At 42.8% G+C, this 24739-nt stretch overlaps 1 protein-coding gene across 2 annotated transcripts; it reads left to right on the forward strand.

Moving 5' to 3' along the window:
- Positions 1-248: 248 nt before the first annotated feature.
- On the forward strand, positions 249-23260 carry LOC311496011 (LHFPL tetraspan subfamily member 3 protein-like; the record flags this gene model as incomplete). Of its 2 annotated transcripts, XM_084555733.1 has the most annotated exons (4): positions 249-675; positions 19695-19931; positions 21719-21747; positions 23136-23260. In XM_084555733.1, 3 exons carry the CDS (start codon positions 249-251, stop codon positions 21733-21735), a joined length of 681 nt encoding a protein of 226 aa, XP_084411859.1. In that variant the 3' UTR covers positions 21736-21747; positions 23136-23260. The 2 variants fall into 2 exon arrangements, with proteins under 2 accessions (XP_084411859.1, XP_084411858.1); XM_084555732.1 differs by lacking the exons at positions 21719-21747; positions 23136-23260 and having other exon boundaries at positions 19695-20346.
- Between the last annotated feature and the right edge of the window lie 1479 nt (positions 23261-24739).

A 24739-nucleotide genomic window follows, 5' to 3' on the forward strand; every position in this document is an offset into this window, starting at 1 on the left:
CAGACCATCACTCGGTTCACCGCCTGCTTTTTAGGATGCGACGTCATGAGTTGATCTGACAGATGTTGCTGTGTTGCAGCTGCACAGACATAGCTCCGTTTCTTCCTGCTGTTTAACCGAACGAGAGAGAGAGAGAGAGAGAGAGAGAAGAAGAAGAAGTAGAAAGCCCGTTCGTGTGCTAAATGTTCAGTCCTCGCTTCGTGCTCGGACAGATCGCAGCCTTCATTTAGTCTTCGGGTTTGCATAAAATGATACCTGGATCCGCCGCATCAATGCTACCGTCTGCAGAAGCTGCGAAACTGTACCAGACCAATTACGTCCGCAACTCCCGTGTCATCGGACTTCTGTGGGCCATCTTCACTATCCTGTTCGGCATCGTTAACGTGACCATCTTCTCGCAGCCCTATTGGATTGGAGATGGCATGGAAACGCCGCAGGTCGGCTACTTCGGCCTCTTCCACTATTGCGTCGGGGACGGGATCTCCAGAGAGCTGGCCTGCCAAGGTAGCTTCACCGAGTTCTCCGCTATCCCCTCCAGTGCGTTCAAGGCCGCCTCCTTCTTCATAGGAATGTCTATGATGCTGGTCGTCACCTGCATCGGCTGCTTCAGCCTCTTCTTCCTCCTCAGCACCTCCACCGTGTACAAGATCTGCGGCTGGATGCAAGCACTGTCAGGTAAGTGTCTTTTTAGTGGGGAGTGTAGATATACTGACACCGCTTTAAAGACACGCAGAGAGCTCATGTAGAAGGAATATGAAATAGTACAGTATTTTCTACGCCCCTTCAAGGCCCACATGATTCATATTTTCTAAATAAAATTCAAGGTGGAGCTCAGGGTTTTACAATGTCAAACCAGCTCCTGTTCCCCAAATCTGTGTTTAATGAATTGTTAAGTTTTAACCTCCAACGCCCTGGGATGGAGTGGGCATTGATTGATGGGTTGATTACGTAAATTAATTGGGGGCAGTAAGGAGTGCTGTCCATGGTGCTGAAGTGTTGCTGAGGACATGCCAGAATTTACAACTGTATTCACAGCCTCCTTTTACAGTTGGCCACAATCAGACTGTAAGCCACAGGTGCAATCACACATGACACATTTATCAGTTTATATTTTTTTTAAATATATCTGTGACACCGCTTATATAAGCAAATCTCAACCAGCAGCTGAGGGCATAATAAGTTAGTGTCTTTCAGTTTGTTTGTATGTGTTTTAAAAAATTGTCCATCAGATTTTGAGGGATGTCAGATTCAGTCCTGTGCTTTAGATTTTGGTGGGATATTTGGCGCTGTTTTCAGCAGCAGTAGAATCACCTGTCTCTTGACATAATCTGTCGTTATATTTATGGACACCACACTGATCTGCCACAACATTACAACCACTGACAGGAGAAGTAAATAACATTGACCATCTTGTGACAATACAGTGTTCTGATGGGAAACTTTTGGGCCTGGCATTCATTCGTGTGGATGTTACTTAGACATGTACCACCCACCTAGACCAGACCAGACACCCCCACCCCATGGCAATGACACTCCTTGATGGCAGCAGCCATCCCCAGCAGGATGCAGACACACAATCAAAAACAGTTTATGAACAACTGTCCTCCGAATTCACTAGATCCCAAACTGATCAAGTATCCGTGGGATGATCCACAGAGGCCCCTCCTCTCAACCCCTAGGACCCAAAGGCCCCCACTAACAACATCTTATTGCCATGCACACCACAGGACACCCTCAGGAGGCCCATGTCCCTTCGCTGATGAGTCACAACTGTTTTAGAGGCACAAAGACACAATATTAGGAAGGTGGTCATAATGTTATGCCTCATCGGTGTACTATTCTGCTAATAATCAGAATAATCTCAGTCAGAACAGACTGGCCTTATCCCAAGGAACTTTCAATCACATTGAGAGGAGTGGTGTAACTGGTTGAACAGGAAAATATTAGCATCTAATAAACATGAAAATGCTTACTCTGTCATTTTTCTCTAATTGAGATGAAAACATTTGCACATGTTTGCCTAATGTGTGGCAAACATCAGGTGATGTGACCAGTTTCCATGAGGGACAGAAACATGCTGGTAGCAAAACAATGAGTTGGTCAAACAAGGGTTTGAAAACGATGAACAAAGCCGTAATCGATGTGGCCCGTGCTGTTGAATATTTATATGAGTGTATAATCACCTAAAATATGCACTTAATGCACCATATATACCAGCTCATATATAAAGTGACGGTGCAGCCCAATTTAATGTGAGCAATCTTTATGCAGATTACTGCAGTTGTGCATTTCGGTGTATCAGAGTTGGCGTTCAAAATTTACAGAGTTCAGTGGTTCAGCAGCTGGCAGCATTTTGTCACTGTAACTGTCGGCTTATGTCATCCAGCGCGAGCGGAGGCCTCCGTCATCTGAAGAGTCCAAACGTTGCCAAACATCGGTCCGCTCGGCCGTACCACTGGTCAGAGTGGTCGGCTTCCTGTCTGCAACAAACACAAATGAGGGGGTTTATTTGGCGCGGGCCCAGCTCAGTGTGTTACGTGGGGCTGAACTAACGAAATAAGCCTGTCTAATGAGCAGACCGCTGGGCTTTGTGCTTCTGCAGCTAAGAGATGAAAGAGAGAGCCAAGAGGAGAGACCCTGACCACTGCAAGCTGGCACACGGATGCTTAATGAGCAGGCCTGTCTTCTTAGCGCTGTCAAACTTTATTACACTTAGCTGAAGGTTAAACTCCCGCTGCCTTCTCTTAATAACTCAGTGGAAGACAGGTGGCCCACTGGCATCTCCTTACTGTCAGCTGATGGTCTGATAGCGAGGTTATCAATATGATGGTGATTAACGGCAGGTCACAATGACTGTGTATTTTTATTAGTCCCGTTCTCTTTTAGCCACTATTTTCCAACTCCAAACATTTTAGGAACACAGTGCACAATCAATGTCAAATCTCATGCCTAAATAGCAAAGTTAAATAAAAAGTCATAGCTTGTTATCAGCCATCCCTGCTGCTAGACTGGTCCAAGGACATGAATGACACAGTCAGTATTCAGAGCACTGCTCTCTGCTCCCAGGCTTCAGCGACTGTCATTAAGGCTCTTTTTGTTTTCTCAATGTGAGTCGACACTTTATCCATTTTTTTTTGTGCAGATTTATATTCAGTACTTTGTGGTATGAAAACACAGCGTATAACAGCACCATGCCTCATTGAGCAAAAGGACTATTCAGACACACAAGCTGAATATCAAGGTCATACTGGACAGCAAGAGCCAACCAAGTATACGTAATTTAAGTGACATACTATATGCCAGTTTTTCAGCTTTCATAAATCCCCTTGGTCTGAGGTGGCAAGGCTGCGGATAAACACTTAACATATAAGAAATTCAGGCCGCTGAACAGAGCTCCTCTCCAGTGAATCAGTGAGTGAGCGCACGCACACATCTCCAGCCCTTTCCCGCTGTGAAGCCCAGGTAAAAATGCTGAATATTTGACGAGACAGAAAACCGCCAGGACACATTAGAAATTTCAAAAAATGTCTACCACAGCCAAACAAAGTTGAGTGCAGGGAGTGCTCCCACATCCACCCTGCCCTCGATGGACTCGTATCCTTCTTCTACGTTCCCCTCCGGAGCTATTCCTGTCCGAGCATCTGCACGGGTTTGCGGCATGCCTGTGTAAGAGTGTGTTTTTATTTCCGCCAAACTGAGCGCAGAAAGACACACCATGCATATTTTCTTTACCTTATCGCCTTCTTTTACACTCACACAGTTTCACACCCTTCTGTGCATCTCATCTCATTTCACTCGCTCTTCCCAACTGTGAGTACTGTACAGCATGTGCTGTTCTTTTTCTCTCCACCTCTTTTCAGTCCTTTAACTGCACCTCTTCAGGAGTCTGCACGCCAATTAACAAAGAATACTGTGAGGCCAGCGATAATTACTTGCTGCTGTTTAATATACTCTCTGTCTAATCCGTCATGTCGGCTGGTGATTTGATGGTGCTTCTCAAAAAGAGATATCAGTCATGCATGTGAATAAGCAAGACATCAGCTTTGTAAAGTCAGCACGACAAATGTGCAGACTCAAAGGGCTGCAAATACTTAGAGGTCAGATTTCTGTTTCCCCCTTTTTTTTTTTGCATATTTCATTATTAATTATTAGTGCTGTTAGTACAAGTCTATGTGTGTGAATGCCCTGAAATAATCAAGAAAGAAAAGATTTGCTTTATAATTCACAGGCAAGCAAAAATGTCTAAATTGCCTTCAGGAACATCCTCTGCTTCTGCTTTGATGTTTTTGCTAGTTAATAATCCTGAAATAGTATAGTCAGATAATAGTCACACTGCATACCAAAGTTAGGGCCTTCTGCAGCATCTGCACGTTTTCCCAAGCCAATGTCTCAGAGGAATAGTTTCGGGAAAAGATATTTATTCTGGACTACATTTCATTTAGCTGCTTTGTTTTCCAGATTTCGTTGCTGTGCTTGTTGGCTCGCTGGAAAAGAAGCTTCAAGTTATTAGTAACACTGGTGCTTTTTCTGTTTACAAGTCAAAATGTTGGCAAGAAAAAGGCCATTTATAGTTCTGTAGTGAAAAAATAAATTAACCATTATTGTTCAGCTTTCTGGACACCGTCTGAAGGTAAGTTAAGAGGTTAGCCTCGTTCAGCTTAGGTCCGTACACATGAATAGCTGAGTTCAGCATTTAGTGCACTCTAGGGCCGGCACGATTTTTTAAAGTCGACTGATAAGGTGAGGAAAGACAAGTCGACACCGACTAGTCGCTGATAAAAACACAGTAGAAAGTAATGCTTTGCAACAATGAAATGTATATTCTTGACCTGAATACATATGCTGAGAACAGACAGATCATGTTTTACATACTGTGTGGTGCAGATGTGTATAGCCTGTATAAAAACAGGCTGCAACTCAGCACTATCAGTAGCATTTAATAGTACTCCACAGCGCATTGTAAGACGGGGCAGTGTGGCCGGGTAAAAATAAAAATAAAAAAGTGGAGCTAAGGTCTAATAACTTTCGACAATGAAATTCACCAGTAAATTGCTGATTTGTTAATTGACTGCTGTCGAGAGGATTTGAACCATCCCTCTGCCAGCAGATGAGTGTAGTAGTATTTTTGTTGTATTTCAGAACTGACTGTGTGCCTGTTACATCTTCACTTATGGAGCTGGTGTTTCTGTTGCTATGGCTGCTGTCCTCTCTTTTATTATATTTTTAATTAATGAGATTGTGGCAGTTAATATGTAGTTGATGGACTGATTAATTGCCTAATCATTTCAGATCTAAACCACGGAGCACCATCAATCTGAGTTAAAAGAGTAATCCATCTTTAGTTAACTGTTTATTTCCCCACTTGAACAGAGCTGCTACTGTGCTACTCTTGTATAATGAGAGCAGGGAGCAGACCATTGTGACGGCAGGAATCAGGAACCAGAGCACACAAGAGTGTTGGCTGGGTGTCGCTACTGATTTCCCGAATCATCTCAATTCCGTTTCATTTAGAGATATTTCAGATTAAAAACAGTTTCAAAACTCATGTTGTCATTGGTTCCAGAGACCTCTGGTTGGAACATCACCCATATAGCTTTGCTTTTGTGCAGCTCTTGAGATCATATTTTTTAAATCCAATCGGCTTTCAGGCCTGACGGTGCTCTCACACCACGTTTTGGATCTCCCTCACACTTTATAGACTAATCTCGTTGTGCAGTCTCACAAGATTTGTCACGTGAAGCCAGTCTCTCGAGACCACAGCAAGATTTCTATTGCGTGTTCAAGAAATGGCGTGCAAAATAGATCAGAGGATTTTATGAATCAATATCGGATCTTTCAAATGAAGATCAGTTTGAACTGGAAAATAAAAACCCAGCCCTTCACAAGAGTAAGGGTGCGTCTCTCACTATGCGTCTGACCAAGTAGGGTTCTTGCCCTGCTCGTTTTATCAAGGACACATCAGAATGTAACTTGTGTGGACTTGAGACAACCAGGTATCCCCGATGGCATTTCGCCGTGCGTCACCAAGTACAGCAGTTTGCTGTCCCAAATTGTCTGCGTCTTCCGGGCCTCCAGAGCCTTTACTTCAGACTTGTCCCAACTACCGGGTACGCAAGCCAGAAGTTTGCAAACTTGCTATTGAGAAACTATGTAAGTGGCAATCTAGCACATCACAAAGGAATGAATGTCCAGGGACAGGAACTGGGAACATAGACTCTAGATAACAATCAAACATCAAGCAGGCAGGACCATCACATGAAACCTTTAACCCTCCACGACGTGACAGTACTGAGATAGAACCGTGAAACTGAGATGACAATAAAGAGAACAACGGAATAACACGACAGAGTAGCAAGAGGTCTGGAGATAAACATAAACACAAAGCAGGGACAGACGGTGGAGAGAAAACAAATCTGATAACAGAGCTCAGAGAGGACATGCTGATCTTTTAGGTCATCCCTCGGTTTCTCTCCATATACCATTATCTCGGTTTCTGTCTCTCTCTGTGGCCGTCTTTCAGTCTAATGGTGCCATAGCTTCATTGAGAGGCTTGTTCTTTGTTTTGAAAGGAACATTAAAGCCTAGCTGAATACAGGTGGAGTTGGGCATGAGAGCAGCTGTCATAGAGCTGCACTTTTTCGCTGCAGCGGGGAACAGATCTGCTCCAGCTCTCCAGAGTTAATGCCGCGAATGAGCATTTTCTGTCTGGATACCTATCAGGCCTTTAAAAGCAGATTAGTGCCAGCTGACTGAGGCGGAGGCTGGTTCAGATGCCTTTGCCAGCTGCTTTTGGTTCGCCTGTGCATGCTTTGAACGGCATCAGTTTGTTTCAGTAGACATATTAAATGCATATCCTTCGTACATTAATACATCATCATACCTTCCCTACTAAAATGAGCAGCGGTTCTGGCTTTAATTTGACGAAAACCTGTTCAATTTTCTCCATAGTTGATTCCGAAGTAAGAAAAGATTAACACGTTACATTAACATTCAGCACGATGTTTAACATTTGGAGCTTTTTGTCATTCATCACGCATTCGACTGCATGGTGCTTCAACTTTAATTGACTGAACCGGCTTATTTTTTGCTCATTATAGCCGTGTCTCCACTGAGTTTACCCTATAGATTTAAGTCAGCATTGTAATGCTCCTGCAGTTCCACTGAAATATTGTTTATCCATAGTTCACTTTGCTTTGGCATTGGAGAAATAAGAGCATGTAAGACTGAGCTAATGCAGTAAAGAAAAGTACAATGACTTTTTACAAAATGCAAATAGATCTCAGCTTTTACCAGCACTGTTTTACTACAAATGTCATATGGTAAAAACCTTATAAACTGTTACCCTGGAACATCCTGGCTGCAGCCCGTGGCAGGAGGTTATCTACCTTTTTATTGTTTTACAGCCGTCTGTGACAGTTTGGGGACTGTCTGAAACTATCACGAGAGAAAGTGTCAAATTATCAGAAGCAATTTGACGTATCCAGTCACTCTTGCTGCTACATCTACAGAACAGGGAGTAATTTCTGTCTGCAGTACATCAAGTCAAATACCCACCGGGGCAGATACGTGTAACAGACAGTGAAACAACAGGAGCGAGCACTGTCTGCTGTTACTGCAGTAAAGCGCATTAGTGCCGGTGACTATTAAGCAGCACTGCAAAGGAGAAGCGAGCTTCTGTGAGGGAGTAAGAAACTGGGCTCAGATTGAGTTAAAAAACTAACGAGAGAGAATTGAGGAGAGAGATTTTGAAACAGAAATTTGAACCCGCCGGAGCCCGAACAGGCTTCAGAGATCTTTGGCTGAAATCCGGCATGGCAGTGAGGTGGTGAAGGGAAGAAACGCCAAGCGGTTGAGGATCAGTTCAGAGCCAGTCTGTATTCTCACTGAGCCCTCAACCTTTTTTTTTATTTTTCAGTCAAATAAACTGGATGCACATCGCTGCGTTGAGCTCTAATCCACTCATGACACTTTTGGAGCAAACCTTAGAACAGCGAAGAGGTGAAATAGGGACGAGCTTTGGAGCATTTTTTTTTTTTTTTTTACACCTGCCGCTCCTTTTTTAGATTTCTAATGTATCACACAATATTTTTGCTTTTTTTTTTTCCATTTTCCTCACATCTACTCAGGTAATCTACTTTCAAATCACTACTCCATTACCACTGTTCTACCTTCCAATTTTCGTAATTAAGAAACACACACCGTCAGTTGAACCATCTAATTATAGCCAGCGGGAGGCAACAGTCCCGCTGATGGTCAGGAGGTGAAGAAGATGGATGAAGGATATCACACTAATTGAACACACAAGTAATTTACATGCATGGAATGTCCATGAGTTATTTTATTCAATAATTGCATACCAGGGGGAGGCGTTTTCAGCACAGCGAGAGACTCGTGGGCCTTTTCAAATGCGCATTTGTTTATTTAACGCTTAATTGTGAATGCAGAGCAGTTTTAAGAACCCAGAGATCATGCTGTTGCTCACCGAACCGCACAGATCAATGCTGATTAATTAGCCCACACGTTGCAAGTTTGGGTCGTAGCGGTGTGGAATACAAACTCCAAATGCCAGCCGAGCTGTCACCATGACGCCCCTGTGTTTCGTGTCCCTGTAGCCCCGCAGGGTGTGGACTATGGATCTGACAGAGTTAATCCCTGTGATCTCAGAAGTGGCTTGGCTCGGGCCAGAACTCAGGCGGGGGGGGGGGGACTGCTGATTTATTCCACAGGGGTAGAGATGAGGTGTGACAGCAAGGGCACTGTGACCCATGAAAAATAAAACTAAAAAACTTTCCCTGCTGTAGTGATGCATATGTAATACCCAGGTAATGTGTACACTAGTGGAATGCAATGCAATTACAAGGTACTTAAGCTTGAGTATTTCTATCGCATGCCAATGTTTACATCACTAAATAATAAAACGGCTATGGTTACCACTTTTAACGCTGAGGCTACATGCACTGTAGATAAAACTGCCGACAGTATATGAAGCATTTAAATTCCACCTCACCCAACTGCAACATTAAAAAGCCACAGATTAATAGAGAAATCAATGAATAGCAGCGTATTCCACATTAACAGAGGCCTTGAGTAAATCATACAAACATGCCACGGGATATGCTAGAATATAATCCTGCACCGTCACCGGGTGGTGCTGTTCCACGGCCCCTCTGTGTGTCCCGGCCTGAACGCTCCCAATGTTAACTGTGGACTGAGGGAGCACGGTTCTGCCTATGAGCCGCGGCCGTTTCCTTCCACCGTCCATGAACTGCTGGCCCGCTCTGTATTTTCACAGAAGAACTCAAAGCTCTCCTTTGATCCCCGGTGCCCTTGCCAATCTTTATCCTCTGTGAAGGTACAGGCCGCATCTGGACCTGTTACATAAGCCCTCCACCCCGGCCCAACTCCCTCCTGCTCTGCTCTGCTCACTGCGGTTTTACGCTGTGCTCCTCCCGTCATCCCTCTCCCCCCTCCCTGCGCCCTTTACCTCCACGTCCTCACCTCTGCTTTAAACTGACGTGCAAATTCTATCGCGTCGTGTAGGCGCACCTCTCGCCCCTTCGTCCGCTCATGTCGCTTGTGTGCAGCCAATTCGTGTCATAGCACGGTGCCCTTCCTGCTATACATGATGTGCGGCTTCCTGCGAGGCATTTGCAGCCTGCTCTCGTCTCTAATACCAACTTCAATCAGTGTGTAATAATGAAGAGTCGGCTAGATGGTCCGTGTGGACATTCTGAGCCAGAGGACATACTCTGATTGAACATACACTATCTGGCCAAAGAAGACACGAGTAAATTAAGCCTTTAAATTCCAAAGGATTTATGAGTCCGATTTAAAAAATAAATAAATAAAAATAGTCCGAAAATAACTTCTTTATGGATTTATGAGTAGCTCGTAGAATGCAGTCCCTCTTTCACTGTCTACTAGACTAAATGTTTTGGAGCATTAGTATGTGTGTGGTGAAAGAGACCTCCTTTTCATACTCTCCTGTTGGAGATGTCTCTTTTCAGGCCGTCGTTTTTTTCTTTTTAAATTCATACACCAGGCCCGTTCTGAAGCTGTAGTCAAAGGGATATTTCTAAAGATCTCCTTCTCATGGAGTTGTATTCCCTGCAGTTTAAGTCAGAGCGCTTCCCACAGCCTACAGGTAAACTGTAATATGCAGTGTGCTCTTGTGGGAAGATCATTTGCAGCATTACAAGGCGGTTGAAAAGTTTTTTTTTTCTTGCAAGGCTCGTACTGGCACAGAAGAGAGACGGTGCTCCCCTTCTGATCCTTTGAATAGAATTGATAGGTAAGCTGTGGGCATAATGTGCCCGTTGTGCAGAGAACTGCCGAAGATGTTGACTGAGTGGAATACAGAGGATGCCTGGAAGCTCCTTGCTCGCCTCTAGATACCGTCGCGTTTTGCCAGCAGCTGAAGCAGAAATAGATTTGGACTGTGGACAGCTCATCTCTATCAGCATGTTCCTCATCTTCCATGGGGAGATTGCCGGTGTCAGTTTTAAAAGTTTTGCTCTCGCTCCACTTTCCAATGTATCCTTGACATTTTGGAAACATGTCCTTTAGAGAACTGTCTTAAATTTGTGTCCAGCCAGCTGTCTGAAAGTATATTAATTTCTACATGCCACTTCAAACTTGTGAACTTACATATACTCAGTGTAACACAATAAAAGTAACCGAAGTAACTACTTCTATAGTAGTAGCAGTGTCTATAATAGCACTCTCCTTCCATATATAACCCTCTGTCTTTCTCTTTCCTCCTCATAAACCTGGACCGTGGAGCAGACTTAAGTGGTGACACATTTTCACACCCCATTTAATCCCACTGTATACATCACACACTCTTAATTGCCCCATTTATCTGGACGTAATTATAGCTTATCATTGTCGTGGTTTTAGGCCATCTTTCTTGGCTACTCGTTCTCTCATCTTTGGAGCCAGACAGAAGTCTTAATTGCGAAGAGGGAGTTAATTCTGCCTACAGTACACTTTATTAGAGCCTTGACTGTCCATGGGAAAGATTGGATGAAACGGCCTCATTATCAGACTACAAAGAGAACAGAGTTGGACTGTGGAGGTGAAGCTGGAGCCATATTTTCTTAAGCTGTGAATTGTGACAGACCAGATCATCTATCACATGAATATCAAAGCCTAACGTAGTTTCAGATAACTACATGTGGGTACGAATCCAATCTACACTGATCAGCCACAACATTAAAACCACTGACTGGAGAAGTTAATAACACTGACCATCTTGTGTCAATTCAGTGTTCTGCTGGGAAACTTTTGGACCTGGCATTCATGTGGATGTTATTAGACATGTAGCACCCACCTAGACCAGACCAGACCAGACACCCTCACCCCATAGCAATGACGCTCCTTGATGGCAGCAGCCATCCCCAGCAGGATGCAGCCTGACACAGACAAACACACAAAAACAGTTCGTGAACAACTACAAGGTGTTGACCTGGCCTCCAAATTCACTAGATCCCAAACTGATCCGGTATCTGAGGGATGATCCACAGAGGCCCCTCCCCTCAACCCATAGGACCCAAAGGCCCCCACTAACAACATTCTGTTACCAGACACCACAGGACACCCTCAGAAGGCCCATGTCCATTCTCTGATGAGTCACAACTGTTCTGAGGCACAAGGGAGACCTACACAATATTAGGAAGGTGGTCATAATGTTATGTCTGACTGGTGTAGTTGTGTGCATTGGGAATACATTTTCAATTTCCTTCCCAAAAATTAGTTAAACTTTTTTCCCCCCTGGAGTGGTTCCATAAGGCGAGGCATTTTAAAAACTGGTGTGCAGGAAATACCTACATCTTTTGTAGTTTTTTTTAAAATAAAAAATAGTACTAGATTTGATTTTACTAGTACACAAGTAAAATCAAGTGTGTGGCCCATGAAACTTCAGACTAGGGCTACAACTCCCACAGCGCACTGTTCGGCTTTGGGCTGCTCGTCTCCAGTCTCAGCAGCGTGAGTCATCCAAGCACCCAGCCACGCTGTCACATTGTGCATCTGCACTGGCAAGAGTCTCTCTCTCTCTGCCTGGAGCTCAGTGCTGTGCAATGTAGGTAACAAGCATCTACGATATACCACGTCTTAAGGGCTATTGGATCACATTACCAGCCAATAATGAACACACAAGCCTTCACTTGGTTGTTTTGTTCGGATCTGTGTTACAACGTTGCTTTATTTTTGAATCTCACTCACTGTTAGCATCCACTTTTTAACGTAAGGAGCATTAATGCAGTAGAAGGAAGCCTTTGAACTCAACTAGTACGATTCAACCCACATTCAGGTCAACATTTCACTTGTGGGAGTGTATTAAGGATTACATTAAAGCAGTCTTACCTATGCATATTCATTGGATGCCCTACTGGGATAAACACTCCGAGCCGTTCCCTCAACACTTGTGCTGCATGTCTTTTCTGAGCTGACCTTAAATGCTGCTTTCCCAGCCGCGGGCTCATTCACCACAGACGCTGTCAATTCAATAAACACATTCTTCTATTTATCAGCATCAATGTGTCATAAGGAGGAGAAACAAATGATGCTCGCCACAGTGCTGCTCAAAGGAGGACATATTTGGTATATGCTGTAACGTCTCTGCGTAAGTGCGATTGCGCGCGCGAGCGGTGTACGATAGCACAGTTTAGGACGTGTGTGCATAATCGAGTCTGTCACGGATATTTAAACGAGAAGAGAAAAATGCGACGCACAAAGGACTGTGGCAGTTAAAAAATGTGAATCCCTTTTCATGGCTTCTTAGATATGCCGCAGATGTGTTTATTTCCACCCAGCTCAATCAATGGCATGCAGCTGCATTGACAGTAAAAACAGATTGCAGTTTTATTTTGTAGAAGCGGATACACAATTCTAATCAAGCTGTCGCACGTGGTCACACTGCACCTCGACTTACTTGACGCTAATTATTTGAGACAAAGGGATCCTTTCGGTGTCAGTGGGATTTACCAGCTTCTTAGGAAAAGTGAGCCAGTGTGCTTCTGACAAATCTACTGGTATCATGCTGTTCCCCCGACCATCTGCTGGTCTGCCCTCAGACTTTCCTGTAGCGCTGTTTGCACCTAAATCTGCCCTACCTAGAGTCTCTTACATAAGCTGCTGTTAGCCAACAAGCATTTCTCCGCCCAGTTTTCCACTTGCATGAGCCCAGTGTTCCCAGGAAAAGAGAGAGACAAGCAGAGAGAAGGTGTGCGTTTGTGTGGAAAAGGCCAAATCAAGTAAAGGCTGAGAATAGCTCTGCCGAGGGGCTCCAGCATATGGTAGCCAGTGCTCATGACGTTAGCGTGGCGCTGGGTACTTGCTGGCGGCCACACACGGGACTAGAGAATGGCACAGGCTCAGTCTCTCACCACCTCCCTCCCTCTCTCTCTCTCTCTCTCTCTGCCTGCCTCGCCCTATCTCATAATCTGTCTCTCCTCTCTGTGTCTATCTGCTGCTCTCCTCCTGCTCTCCGGAGGGAGCAGGAAAAGAGTTGAGAGAACGGTAAAGCTGAAAGTGTAGGCTTATCCCGTCACTTAATGTCTCGTCTTAGGTTGGATCGACAGCTGCATTCTGGCAGGTGTGCTGCTATTTATGTAGCGATGATCTGGGGCACACCGTTTGTTACTGCAGCATGAAGTTCTGTTTCGGTGCACAGCGAGCGGGTGCAGCCAGCAGATGCACAGGGATAATGAGGTGCTTTTTGGAAGCACTTTATTTCATGTGCCACAATATATCATTCATAAGCAGAATTTAAGGGTTTAAAAAATGGTTTTAGCACTACAATGTAGTGCAGTTGTACTTCATTTCTTTCCTACTAAGTCCCAATTCTCCAAACCTGTACAATTTACCAATTTAAAATGATACTAGAGAAGCAGGAACAAGTATTGAATTTTAGTTTAACTTAAAATTTTAAAATAAAGGGTGATTCATTTTATGTGGATCAATTCATCATTTCAACCCCAGTAGCCACAGAAGACAAGAGCACCTAAACTCACAGTAATAGTAATCAGTAAGAGCAAACCATATATGTAAATTAATTAAACTACAAAGCTAATATTCCTACTCAGTGACAACAAAATGACCAAATATTATTATTGCTCCAATTTCCTCACACACAGAAGCAAGAACAACCTGAATAGTTCAGGGCGTTTAAAACACGATTTCTTGGAAACTGTGGGAAAATTCCCCTCTGTTCTCTACCCAACATGGTACAATCAGATAACCCCCCGCTATAAATGCATTTGGAATCTTCCACATCCTGTTTGACAGTCTTGACCTTCAACCAGGTGGAGGTATTGACTTGAGCACATTCAAACATGTGGATAACAAAATGAAAAGAAAAACGATTTTAATGAATTTGAGTGTGGCCTCGTTGTGTGGTTATTCCTTTAGCAGGTAAATAGTTGACAGTATACGAACTGAAGTAAGTAAAACACAGAAATGAGGCTAGCCGGGTTAGCATGCTGGCTAAAGCCATGCGCTCTGGTGTAGCTCGTCTTAGGTGGACCTGTAGGTGACACATTTCAGAATGGTGCACAACTACAACCACAACTCACTTTGCCAGGTTTATGGAATAAAATAGCATCTGAATTGTGGCCAACGTGCAACCTACATTTCATGAGGCCACATGACGCCTGTCCTTAGCTTGTCTTGACGGCCATCTTGTTAGTTACATTTCAGTTGATTTCCAAAGCTTACTGTAACGGTTGTTATAGGTAGGCAACAAGTTCACTTTAGATGATATTTGGACTGCATAATGGCTTGGTGAAACTTCTGTGCTTTATATAATAGCTACAGAGCAGAACTTGTGGCTCCCTCTTTGGACAGTGAGCGTTATTACATAAACACAGTTTTGTGCGTACGGTGTATGTCTACAGTTTTCTCTTGTTTTAGGAAATGCCAGTCATTTTTTAGACAGTTATCCTTCCCCTGAACTTCTTCTGTATGACTGGCAGAGATTTCATAGAACCCTAAGTTAGGGTTAGGGTTACGGTTCTTGTATTTCCACTATACTGCCTGCTGCATTTCTAGTTGTAATCTACTCCATCTCTATGGATGTTGTTTGTTTGTTTTTAGATTATTTTGTGGTGTTGTTATAAACCTCATTTTAATCAGTGCTAAAAATTTATCAGCTCACTGTCATGTTTGTTTGTTGGAAATCGATCCATCAGTACTTCTTATTGTAGTTTAACCTTGCAACTTATTTTTGTGTTCTCTGTTTGAATCAAAGCATTGTCACAGGTAATCTACTCAGAATTCCCATATGTGCATTAAAGCATTCTTAAATGCACAGGTTGCCCACAATATTATTAATTCTTCTTAAATGCCTCTGAAAGTGTTAAAATCTTTAGTAGGACATTTATTATCTTCTTTTGTTGTGCATCAAAATTCACAGGAAGGAAGAAAAAAAAAAAAAATCTCATTATGTAAGTCGCACTGTGCTGCATGGGCCTGCTCAGTTGTGTTATGTGGTTATGGATTAGTTGACTTCTGTTACGTTGTATGGAGCGGACATGTGCTCCTCCTCTTACCATGAGCTGTTTTCTGGAAACGCGAGTGGCATATGTGGCACCCTCTGTTGGTATAATCCCGGCCAGTACATCCCTCAGAGGCTGGCTTTGGAGACAATAGTGACTGTGACAGATATTTTTACTGCCCATGTATCTCTTGTTCTTGTTCGGTCTCCTTCCCCCTGATGCATTTGTTTGTCCCCTTCAAGCTCATTTTCTTTCTTTCTTACCGTCTCCGCAGCTGCGTGAGCCTCTTCCCTCATCTCATGAGCCTCAATGTAATATTCATGTTTGCACTGAATCAAAGGCTAGCAGGAGAAACCCGGTAGGATCTGCGGATGCTTATGTTACCTTTCTAATAATGAGGGACTGAAGATAGAGATGTGTGTGGACTCACTGAATAGGACTTGGTCTTCATGGCACTCCCGCTGTTCGGCGAACATAAATCTCCACGACATACAAATGACATATAAGGTGTTAATGCATAATGTAATGTGTTTATCGACGCTGTTGATGACTACCTGCTCCGCAAATCCCCAACGGAGGAGGAACCAGAAAACACAGCAGCCTACTTCTTAGGTCCCTACATGGATAGATGACGGATGAGAGTTTGTGTGTTTTTATTTTTTATGTGACATCAAACCCATTCTGAATGTGTCATTTGCCTTCTCCGTGGACCACCAACGAATACAGGAACAACACATGAACACACATGAACACACGTGAACATATAAATGTGTGTCACATTCTCTGATTTCAATATAGGGATGTTTCCAAGCAATGCAATGTCAAAATGAGAATACTAAATATCAACATGTCACCAGGAAATTTCAGTCAGCAAAAACAGTTTAGGAACTAAAAAAAAAAAAACATGGGACCCAAAGGCCCCCACTAACAACATTTTGGAGGCACAAGGGAGACACAATTGTGCAGCTATTGGCCACCAAGTCGTCAAACTCCCACTCATACTTGTGTTATTAGCTTATTAACACTTCTGTTTGTATTGCTGACCAACCTAAAAAAAATTAACCTAACCTAAAGATTTAGAAGATTAAAAGTATTTTTGTAAATGTATTGTCAAGGTAGGGTCTGCTCTCTAGCCTCAGTGGTCACTACAGCCTGCTACTGTCTTTGTCAGCATATCATGAGACTTCTCAGAAGAAGGAGAGGCGAACAGGCAGGCAGATTTGTGGAGATTTGGTTTTATGCGATGCGGGGAGAAGTGCTTCACTCTCTGCATTTTTCTTACTGATCCTGATGCAAATGATGCCTCACCGACATTCACTCCAGAGATGAATCATGCACCAGACTGTAGAGGTGCATTTGACAGACAGTGGTGCTGCAACGTAAAGCACTCAGGCACAATACGTCTTAGCGAGGTCCTATCACGGCCCGTCAGCATTGATTCAGCAGTGCCGGCCCGGAGACCTCAAGAGACACAAACTCTACTCATTCATAAAAAATGTCTGTAGTACAACCCTAATGTTACTGCTATAGTATAGGCCTATGACACGGATTTGCGTAATGCATTAATGCATTGTTTGCAAGTGGTATATTTTTATTCCACGCTTAAGGGCAGAGAAATGGATAAAACAGCAGTGTAATGCAGTATTGCTGGTTGCCCAGCTCAGTTTAAACAAATATCTGAGTCTTTGCTCTCTGAACCGCTGGCTGCATATGAATCTACTGTGACAGTTAGCCTGGGGAGGCAGAAGAAGAGTCAGTGTGATACTCTGTGCTCTGTTAGGTACACACTTTGTCTGTTTGGTTCTGAAATTTCCACCAAGCAAAAAAAAAAAAACCCAACAACCTTGAAACCTTTCTCCCACTGAAATGTCTCTTGGCAACCACTGATATATTTCTTGTTAAACTAGATAACAAACTGGTGCTGTGTACTTGAGGGCAACAAGAGTGCATATTGTTCTCTGTTGTTACTAACCTGAAGACGATAGAAGAGAAGTTCCACACATGCATTTCTATTTAAAGGTTGGACACATATAAGCGGTTTGCCTTAAAGTTGCACATTAAATGGATAAGTTGTTCAAAAGCCTCAACCCAGCACACACACAAACAGCATTCACCATTGAAGGTTTGGGGCATAAAATTGTGAGGATTCTGGTTTATTATTAATGTGCACTGCACTCCGGATAAATGTGCAGTCAGCTTCTTTTTCCAGGTCTTCTGCTGCAACACCACCTCAGAGGAAAACCTTATTCAAATTGAGGATTTTATCCTTTAGGGGGGAGAAAAAAACCTTAGAAAGAAGTGCATGCACTCTTGATTTTTTTGTGCAGTTCTGCTGCAGCATTACCTCAGAGAAGAATCTGAAGAAAGTGAAAATGAGAGAAAGCCAAATTTAAGATGAGAGAGTTCTGAACCTTTAGGCAAAAGCTGACAATGAGTAGCTGCAAGGTTAATATTATCACACAGAAGATGAGAGGGATGGGAAGTTCATACATGTTTCTGGACAAAACATATAAACTATGCGAAGGCAATGTAATCCTGAGCAGTTTCACAGCATCTCACGACTTTACCAGTCATTAAAATGGAAAGATGCCACCTCATTAAAACCGCTCTGAGACTTTCTCAAGGAAATTGGATGCATGGACGGTCTTACATTTTCTGAAGATGAAAGAGAGTGAATCCGGTCATGATATTTAGGCCCAGTGATGCAAGCGAGACTCCACATATTGGACCCCAGTTCCCTTCTTCCATATGTGAAACACATTGTTAAGAATCTGGGTGGGATTATGGACGGGGATGTTTAATTGGAAAAATAGATGAATTCCATCCAGTTTCTTCCATTTGAGGCGGCCCTTATCTAAAGTCAAGTCTTTTAAAGATTTTTAAAGCCATATACGTGTTTTTTTCTCATCTTGTATTGACTATTGTAATGCTCTATGTGCTGGTATTAGCCAGGCTTCTCTCTTTTAACGAGAACACGGGGGAGATGGACAGGTGGTAATGCGGGTGCTGTATCAAATTGAATCGATTTACTAGTCGATCAACATCCCAGCCCTCAACCATGGTGGCAAACCTTGGGTAGTGACAGAAAGAATGACATCGCAGATGGAAGCGGATGTCATTAGGTTACTTCTTTGGTGCGGCTGGGCTTTGCCTTAGAGCTAGAGTGAGGAGCTCGGACACCTGGAGGAAGCTTGGAGTAGAGAACATTTGAGGTGGTTTGGGGAACTGGTGAGGATGCCTCTTGGGTGCCTCCCGGCGTAGATTTACCCAGGAGGCCAGCTGAGAAGAGAGACCCTGGAGTAGACCCAGAATTCACTGGAGGGACTATGTATCTCGACTGATCTGGGAACGCCTAGGGATCCCGCAGAAAGAGCTGGAATGCTTTGTCCGGAATCTCTGCTTAGCTTGTTTTCACCTCCGATAAGCGGATAATGGATGGATTAACACAACACCACATTGCCCTCCTTTCACTGGGTCCCAGCACGTTTTAGATTTAATTTTAATTTTTAAGTTTTTAGTGTTTGCATACATCACTGAATGGACAGGCTCTGACATATGTCTCTCAAATGTCCTATTTGAGGCAGGACCGGAAACTGCCTGTTTTAAAATCCTGTCTTAAAACTCCTTTCACTCTTTTTTACAGACATCTGATATTATCAGAGCAGTCACTGCCCTCCAAATCTCTCTCAGCTGTTGTGACTGTAGGTGTGGTGGTTTACTGCTCTATATATTGTGTCTAGACACTTACTGCCCGCCTGAGGGGGAGAAAGAAAATCAATGTGATGAATGCAACAACACATGAACACAGAGACCAAAATCTCCACTCATTCTTTCATTTTGTGTAACTGCTTGTCCTCTGGAGGGTCATGGGGGGGCTGGAGCCTATCAGACACATGCAAGCTCCACACAGAGAGGCCCAAGCAAGATTCAAACCCAGAACCTTCTTGCTGTGAGGCATCACTGCTACCCATCACACCATTGTGCCGCCCCCACAAAATCTCCTGAGAGTAGAAAGTAAGGGTAGAGCTCTTAAAAAGATCATTCGTCGTCTTTACCTTTCATTCCCCCACAAAATGCCATTATCCCTGGCCTCATTCGTCGCACTGCCCTTTTCCTCAAACTCATTTTAGTCATAACTTTTCTTCCTCCTTCCTGTCTTCATTTTAACTGATCGCCCCCTTCTCTTTATCCCACTAGGTGTCTGTCTGGTGCTGGGCTGCATGATCTATCCCGACGGCTGGGACAGCGACGAGGTCCGACGGATGTGCGGAGAGCAGACTGACAAATACAGCCTGGGGGCCTGCTCGATGCGCTGGGCTTACATCTTGGCTATCATGGGCATCCTGGACGCCCTCATCCTCTCCTTCCTGGCTTTCGTCCTTGGGAACCGGCAGGACGGACTCATGACTGAGGAGCTGCTGGCCGAGAGCAAGGGTGAGAATGTGCTATCTAATCTGATAATATTATTTTGATCTCCCTTGGGAAATGCACCACACCAAAAACAAGAGCCAGCTTTGGAACAACATCTCACAGCATGTGAGCAAATAATTTTCTTTCTGTGAAAGTATAGCTTCTTTGACCCCTTGACAAGCTTTCTAAACACATTAATTTTTTTTTTAATTAAAGTGACAACAAGTCTGTGCACTTTCAGTAAATGTTCCTTGAATAGATTGCAGTTATTTTAAGTCCCAAATATCAATCATTAATGTGGGATTGATCTGTTTCTTGGACCGAGTGGTACCAGATGAATTGCTCTGAAAGGGCACTCTTAATGCACTTTGTGCTATATCAACCTGACAAAAGCATACACTTAGGGTGAATGAGAATATTTTTAAAGCTTGCCTCGAGAATAGACTCTCAATGTATCACAAGCCATGTGACTCTCACCGGACCAAAAATAGAAAGTGCACACTCATTAAGGAAACGATAAAACATAAACTAGTCTGGCGAATGCGGTAGATGAGATAGCTGAATCTATAAACGGCCCTCGTGTTTATGAGCAACGAAAGCCAAAGTTTTGAACTAATGAGATTTTGAAACGGCCTCTAAATCGCAAAGCTAAATTTAGAAATCCTCAAGTGCACAAATTTAAATGTATTTCCATCAAGGGAACAGAGTGAGTCTTCTTTCAGATAATTAGCTGATGATAAATCAACCGTGTTCACTGATTCTTACCCCTTAATAAGCACCCACATTGTACAAATAAGAGGCAATGCGTCGCGTTCTTGATTTCTTTTGATTAAGCTGATGATTACGGTCTCCTCTGAAAGGGAACAAAGTCAGAAATAGTTTAACTGTGCTTGTGTTATTGCTGGGATTTCGGGAGATTAAAACTTTGCACATAATCACAGAGTTGTGTGGTTTCAAATCGTGTATATTCGCTCATTGTTTAGTGAGGATTCAGTTCATCCCCACTGCAGCATGACTGTATAATAATTCTAAGACTGTAGAAATATCCGGCAGACTGCCTACCACCGTATAACTTCACATTTCCGCCAAAGATCTTCAGTCAGTGGATGTTATTATTTAGCCACGGTGGAGCCCTGGCCTCCATGCATACTGCATGTAATACTGTGTCACTATCACAGCTCTACACAGAGAGGTACTGTGAAAGGACCTTTGTGTAGGTATGCCTCCCAGTGGGAAATGGGATTAGTATGTCCGTGCCCTGTAGTCCGTAATGAAACCAGACAGGCATGGACAACCAACGAGCTGCTAAAGAGGAGTGACGAGAAAGAAACTAAAGAAAGCAAAGACATGTTCAGGAGCATCCGTCTGGTTTCCTTCTTGAGAAAGAAAACATCATCACGAGACATATTTAATCATATGTGGATGCAGCTGGTAATTTAATCATTTCTGCAGTATTTTCTCATCCCAAACCGTCGGAGTGAAAAAATACGGGTTAAAAATGCTAGACACTGTAAGATTTAGAGACAATAATAGAAGCGAGAACTTGATCGGGATTAACAGTAGCTTTACTAGTCTATGAGTAACCTCACTGCTCATCCTGACGATGCACCACTCCTTAGTTTAGGGCTCTGGAGAATATGAATAATTCATTAAACCAGCTCAATAGCGTTCAACCAATCAGCTCATCCTTGCTGCCATCTAGTGGTGTTTGTTTGCAATGTAACCAGATACAGAAATCTGGTCAAGTGTCATCATGGGAGTAACTGTTTTACATTTCTCTCTGTGTGTCCCCCCTCTTTTTTTTTTTGTAGAGGGAGGAAATGCCTAACCAAATATCTCGGTAAGTAAGTAAGGACAAACATACATCTTTAAATATGCACATCTAGATTTCACAATGCATGATAAAGTTAAGTATTCAGTTTGTTAGCCTAATATATGATGTGGTTGTTCTTAATATTTGAAAATGTCATCTGTGTTTCCCCCTGTTTGCAGCATAAAAGTGTGAACTGCATTCACTTTTTCAGAGCAAAAACCATTCAGGCTGTTTCTGATGGTGGAAAAAGTACTCGGATCCTCTGGTTCAGGGGTGTCAAACATATGGCCCGTGGGCCAAAGTGGCCCGCCAGAGGGTCCAATCCGGCTTGCAGGATTAATTTGTAAAGTGTGAAAATTACATAGAAGACATTAAGTGCAACGTTTCAATATAATTGGAACCTATTCCTAGTTTGTCCACTAGGGGTCGCCTTTTAAGTAAGAGTTGTGGACATAACACATCACAAAACAGCAGGTGGCAGCAATGTACCGAAACTGCATTTATTCAGATACTTATTACTATCAGTATTACTTACACTTATTGACTTTTGGGGATAGTTCAATAAATTTAAACTTTTCAAAATGTACTTGTTCTTCTTTGTACTAAAACAAAGGGAAGAATTTGGAGCTGCCATTATTTATACGTCACTATGCTATTACGTTACCAGTATGGCCCCTTTGAGATAAATTGGGCTATATGTGGCCCCCGAAAAAAAATCTTATTTAACTAAAAATACAGAGGTATTACCAGTGCATGTACTTAAAGTATAACATTGCATTACTAAACATAACTGTCAGCTGTACTGGACAATGTGTAAGTGCACTTTCAGACATAAAAAGATCCAATTTGGGCTAAAACATTACAATTTATGTGACAATACAAACAAAATAATTCAGACATAAACATATTGCTCCTATGTACGACTAAACAGTTGGAAGAATATGTACGCACAGTATACAGTATGTGTGTAGGGTTACAAAAATGCAACGTTCCAAGTGAATACAAAAGCTTCATAATATGCTTCATAATATTTCATTGGTGTCATGGAGAAAGTCAGTTTACATGATATAATCATACGACTATAAGCTGCTCAAAAGCAAAACGTTGATGCAACGGCTCAGTGAGCACATCCACTACAGCAATGCAGAGCAGGATACAGCATATTTTACACGCAGTCCCTGACTCTGTAGATTCAATAAAATGTTCGCAATCTCTCTATCTTTAATAGAAATAATATAAAATGTGATTAGATAATAATATCAAGCACAAACATGTAAGCCATGCTGCACAAATTCAGGAGAAGTTACTTGTAATAAATCAGATTAGCTTAAGAACAGTACTTGCCTAAACCTACTCACTTCATTTCCACCAGTCCCTTTTGCACATACAGATTACGGTCTCTATCTTTCTTGCAGGTTCCTGAATCCCCACGTGTCTGTTTTCACAAAGTACCAGTCCCTCAACATCAGCTCACCAGAGGGAGGCAGTCCAAGTCTATGGGGGAGAGAGAGGAATATTGTTGAACCAGCCAGCCTGCCTTTCACACTTACCTGCCAAAAAAATAAATAAAAAAATGAAAAAGAATCCAGCGCAACCTACCTTTGAAGCTCATCCACCCTGCTCGCCGTCCTTACATCATCCCCAGCACTTAGATGGAGCCCTATGCACTTTTATCCCAGTGTGTCTACAGAGCTAATCCTTGCACAACATTGCATAGACCATGGCAGGGGCAGAGACTGTTATTCTGATGTGAAAAATACGGACTACCTACCTGAGAAGACACAGGGTTGACATTGTACATTTTAGCGTGAGCACAGACAACACACACGCACACACACACTCCTACACACGCAGCACATTCAAACAAAACATTAACAACTTCTGTAATTACAAGTATTAAACTATGTTAACACTTAGCTGTGTGTGTCACCGTCAAAATGCGTATCATGTTTTATTTGTGAAAAGAAGAAACAGCTCTTTATCAGATAATATGGGGTTGATGTAAATCTATTGTGGTTAAGTTTGACAACAAAATGAAAGTTTTAATTTCTTCTCTTGCTCATATACCCCGTTGTTCCCCTTAATTTAGTAGAAAAAAATATATATATATATATTTAAGACTGTTTTATAAAAAATATTATCACCCAAAAAAGACTTGTATTACAAAGTATGTACAGTGAATATTTAAGATGTTCTAGGAATTTTAACTGAATCCATTAAACGCCCTGCTATCTAACTTTGCACAGCGCTTCAGTTTGAGAAGAAATCCAATATTTTATAGTACGTGTATCTACACTGTGATGGTCTGACTCCTGCAGGACTCTTAGCTACCGTGTGAGTGGGGTTCTGGATGTGTGCGCTGAGCGGTGAGAGCAAGCACATGCGGCACAGTATGTGAGTGTTGGTGTGAATGAGACGCGATGCAGCAGTTTGTTGGGCTAGTGAACCAATATCCAGCCTCACACTCAATCGGCCTGTTGTATAGCTACGTCTGTGTGTCTTTGTCTCCGGCTCTGTCCTTCTGTTGAACTCTCTTTGTTTTGTTGGGACATACAGGGTAACACGGCGGAGGATAATGCAGATTGACTGGTGTGCTGTGGTGATGAACTCCAGTGGTAACGAATTAGTAAGGCCTGTCCCAGCCTCACTTGTCGTCATGTTTGTGTGTAAATAGATAACCTGTAGATATTAATTAGCGGTTGTGGAGAGGGTGGTTAACTCAACACCAGTTAAAGAGATTCCATTAGGAATATATGAACACTTAATAAAGGTTTTCACTGTTCAATGCTGTTGTGCTCTTTTGTTCTCTATCACTAAAGTTTTATTAGTTTTTCAAATGATAAAATGTGGATTCGAGGAAGGTATTCAGTCCAAAGACGTGCATGTAAGGTTAATAGGCAGTTAAGATAATGCATGAGTGGACGGTAGGTGTAAAGGGACAGAAATTATGTAATAAAAAATAGCTAAAGAGGAGTCAAATCTCTCAGGTTCACGTAGCAATGTGGAAAATAATATTCCC

The sequence above is a fragment of the Chelon labrosus genome (genome assembly GCF_963514085.1).
Source record: "Chelon labrosus genome assembly, chromosome: 11".
Lineage (NCBI taxonomy): Eukaryota > Metazoa > Chordata > Actinopteri > Mugiliformes > Mugilidae > Chelon > Chelon labrosus.